Below are 2,897 nucleotides of genomic sequence, written 5' to 3'. Positions count from 1 at the left end.
ACACACTCCTAAATCTTGTGGACAGCCTTTCCAGATGAGTAGAAGCTGTTTTAGCTGCAGAGGGTGGACCAACTCAATATTGAACCCTTCGGACTAAGACTTGGATGCCATTAAAGTTCATGTGCGTGAAAAGGCAGACGCCCCAATCATATTGGTAATATTGTTTATGTCAAGCTGAGAAACAAAAGCATTGGCTATTTACTGTATGCATTGTACATCCATTTTCAGTCTTGACTTTAATCACAGCAGCAACAGAGCTAAAAAGTTACTGCATTTCGGCTTTCTAAATGTTATCACATGAATCTAGAGGTGTCAGTATAGAATGGTCTTGGAAAACATTAAATAATCAGGGCCCACATTCAAATGTTGTAAAATTACAGTGCTGTTCACTGCCAGAACCCATGTTGTCCTTTCCAAATATCTCTAAACACCAAGTTTTACATTTTACATGACAAATTATCTTCTCATAGTAGGTAAAGTGATCTATTAAAATTGTGTTACAGGCATGAGAACGTGAAAATGGGTGACTGGAACCTTCTGGGAAGCATTCTGGAAGAGGTTCACATTCATTCCACCATAGTGGGAAAGATCTGGCTCACCATCCTCTTCATATTTCGAATGCTGGTGCTAGGAGTAGCTGCAGAAGATGTTTGGGATGATGAACAAGAAGAATTTATTTGCAACACAGAACAGCCTGGATGCAGGAATGTCTGCTATGACCAAGCATTTCCTATCTCGCTTATTAGGTATTGGGTGTTGCAGATAATTTTTGTGTCCTCCCCATCCCTAGTTTACATGGGACATGCACTTTATAGATTGAGGGCCCTGGAGAAAGAGAGACAGAGAAAAAAGGCCCAAATCAGGGCAGAGCTGGAACAGCTAGAGACAGTTATTGATGAGCACAGAAGACTGGAGAAGGAGCTGAGAAAGTTAGAGGAACAAAAGAAAGTGAATAAGGCTCCCCTTAGAGGTTCACTTCTACGGACCTATGTGCTGCATATCCTTACCAGATCCGTTGTAGAAGTTGGCTTTATGGTAGGACAGTTCTTGCTGTATGGGTTAGATCTTAACCCACTTTACAAATGTTCACGCTTTCCGTGCCCCAATATTGTAGACTGTTTCGTATCCAGGCCAACAGAAAAAACAATCTTTATGGTTTTCATGCATAGCATTGCTGCTGTGTCATTGTTTCTAAATATTTTAGAAATCTTTCATCTGGGTATTAAGAAGATCAGACAAGGACTTTATGGAAAACATCTTTCAGAGGTCACAGAAGATGAAATAAGCATTTGCAAGTCCAAAAAGAACTCTGTGCAGCAGGTTTGCATGTTGAGTAATTCTTCTCCAAACAAGATTATACCTTTGTCTTCAAGTAGTTATAAGCTGATTCCTGACCAACAAATGGACTCTGTTGGATTACCTGCCTATCTTCCACCGACTCCAGGATTTAAGGAAGTACAAATGATTAATGACCAAGGTCAATATGGTAAGGTTATAGCCACTGAAAAGCATAGGAAGAGTGTGGATCGTCTTAACACTGATCAGCACAGTGGACAGATCAACATGCATTGTAAACAAGAATCTAGATATGTGGACCGTCAGAGAATGATCAATCACATTGATCAATACCATGGACAAATTTTGAACAGGACTCTGCCTGATCAACATCTTGCAGAGCAACGAGAAGAACAGCATGTCTCTGCATTACAAAAGAGAAATCTCTCCTCAAGCAGCGAGGACTCACATAAGAAATCTCAGCGCAATAGCTGTTTGGGGTCCAAGAGCTGCATTAAAAGTCATCAATCTTTAGACCAAGCAAGGCACACTACAGCACACCCTCTGAGATCATGCCTCCATTCCAGCCATATGGAGCTGCCATCTGCTTTGCGCAAATACAGCAGAGTCAGTAGCTGCAGGGACTTTGCTGAAGACCGGAGTGATTCTGCAGATAGTGGACACCGGAAAGTCAGCTCCACTTCCAGAGGGCTATCAGAAAGCAGGCTGGCTAGTGATCCAGATAGTTCTGACTCAAGGAACGGCTCAGGATCTGAATCAAGGAGACGAGAGGAAAACTCCAGCATAACTCCTCCTCCCCCATCTGGGCGCAGAATGTCAATGGCAAGTAGAGGCAGACAGTCAGTGGTTTATCCACTTTACAGACTATTGGTGTAGTTTAGATCCCTCCTTATATGTACTTATGCTATAAATATGTAGCATTACTAGAGATATCAAAACTATTGTCTGGTGGTAGGCAGTAATTACATGGAATACATTTAGGGCATAGATAATATAGTATAATATGAAAGTAAATGCATAATTACGGTAGATAATATTGTTAGAACATTTAAGAAAGCATTAACCACTGAAGAAAAGTCATCTTTTTATAACTACAACATAGTTTATTGATCCAAAAAGTCTAAATGAAGCAGACACTGCTTAGTTACTGCATAAGGGGCTCTGCTTTCTTCTTGCAGGCCTCTCCCTGTGTCCACATTGGATCTTAGGCTTGCCTGCAATAGAGGAACTAGTGGAAGGACAGGAGAGGCAGTTCTTCAGAAGAGTAAGTTATGGTCAAAGTCTTATATGAAGTTTGCCTTACTACTAAAGTATAACTCCATGGATTTTCCTAATTTTTATATTATAAGCTAGGATATAAAAATGTACTTTGCAAATAGTACTTATTATCATTTAGCAAGTCAAAGTAAGTAATCACTATGCACCAATTTGCTGCTAGATCAGTGAATCAATAAGTGCAGAAACAAATATATGCAGAGAATGAAAATGTGCACATATTGGCACAAACATGTTGAAATGGCACAATCTCTTCTGCACAAATTGATTCCACAATATGGAAGAAAATTGTCTCAAATTCTTTTTTATTCTGACTTTACAGGCTA

General features: G+C 40.0%; 1 protein-coding gene across 1 annotated transcript; it reads left to right on the top strand.

Annotated features, from left to right (window-relative positions):
• The first annotated feature begins 507 nt into the window (after positions 1–507).
• GJA10 (gap junction protein alpha 10) lies at positions 508–2,178 on the top strand. Its single transcript, XM_077490303.1, has one exon. It carries the CDS (start codon positions 520–522, stop codon positions 2,170–2,172), a length of 1,653 nt encoding a protein of 550 aa, XP_077346429.1. The 5' UTR covers positions 508–519; the 3' UTR covers positions 2,173–2,178.
• Positions 2,179–2,897: the final 719 nt, after the last annotated feature.

The sequence above is a fragment of the Lithobates pipiens genome, unplaced genomic scaffold (assembly GCF_037356315.1).
Source record: "Lithobates pipiens isolate NorthernLeopardFrog02 unplaced genomic scaffold, aLitPip1_a1.2 Scaffold_18, whole genome shotgun sequence".
Lineage (NCBI taxonomy): Eukaryota > Metazoa > Chordata > Amphibia > Anura > Ranidae > Lithobates > Lithobates pipiens.
Note: the sequence above shows the minus strand (reverse complement) of the source record. Positions and strands in the feature narration are given on the sequence as shown.

Coding starts and splice junctions, on each gene's coding strand:
- GJA10 (XM_077490303.1), top strand. CDS start 520: ATGGGTGACTGGAACCTTCTGGGAAGCATTCTGGAAGAGGTTCACATT.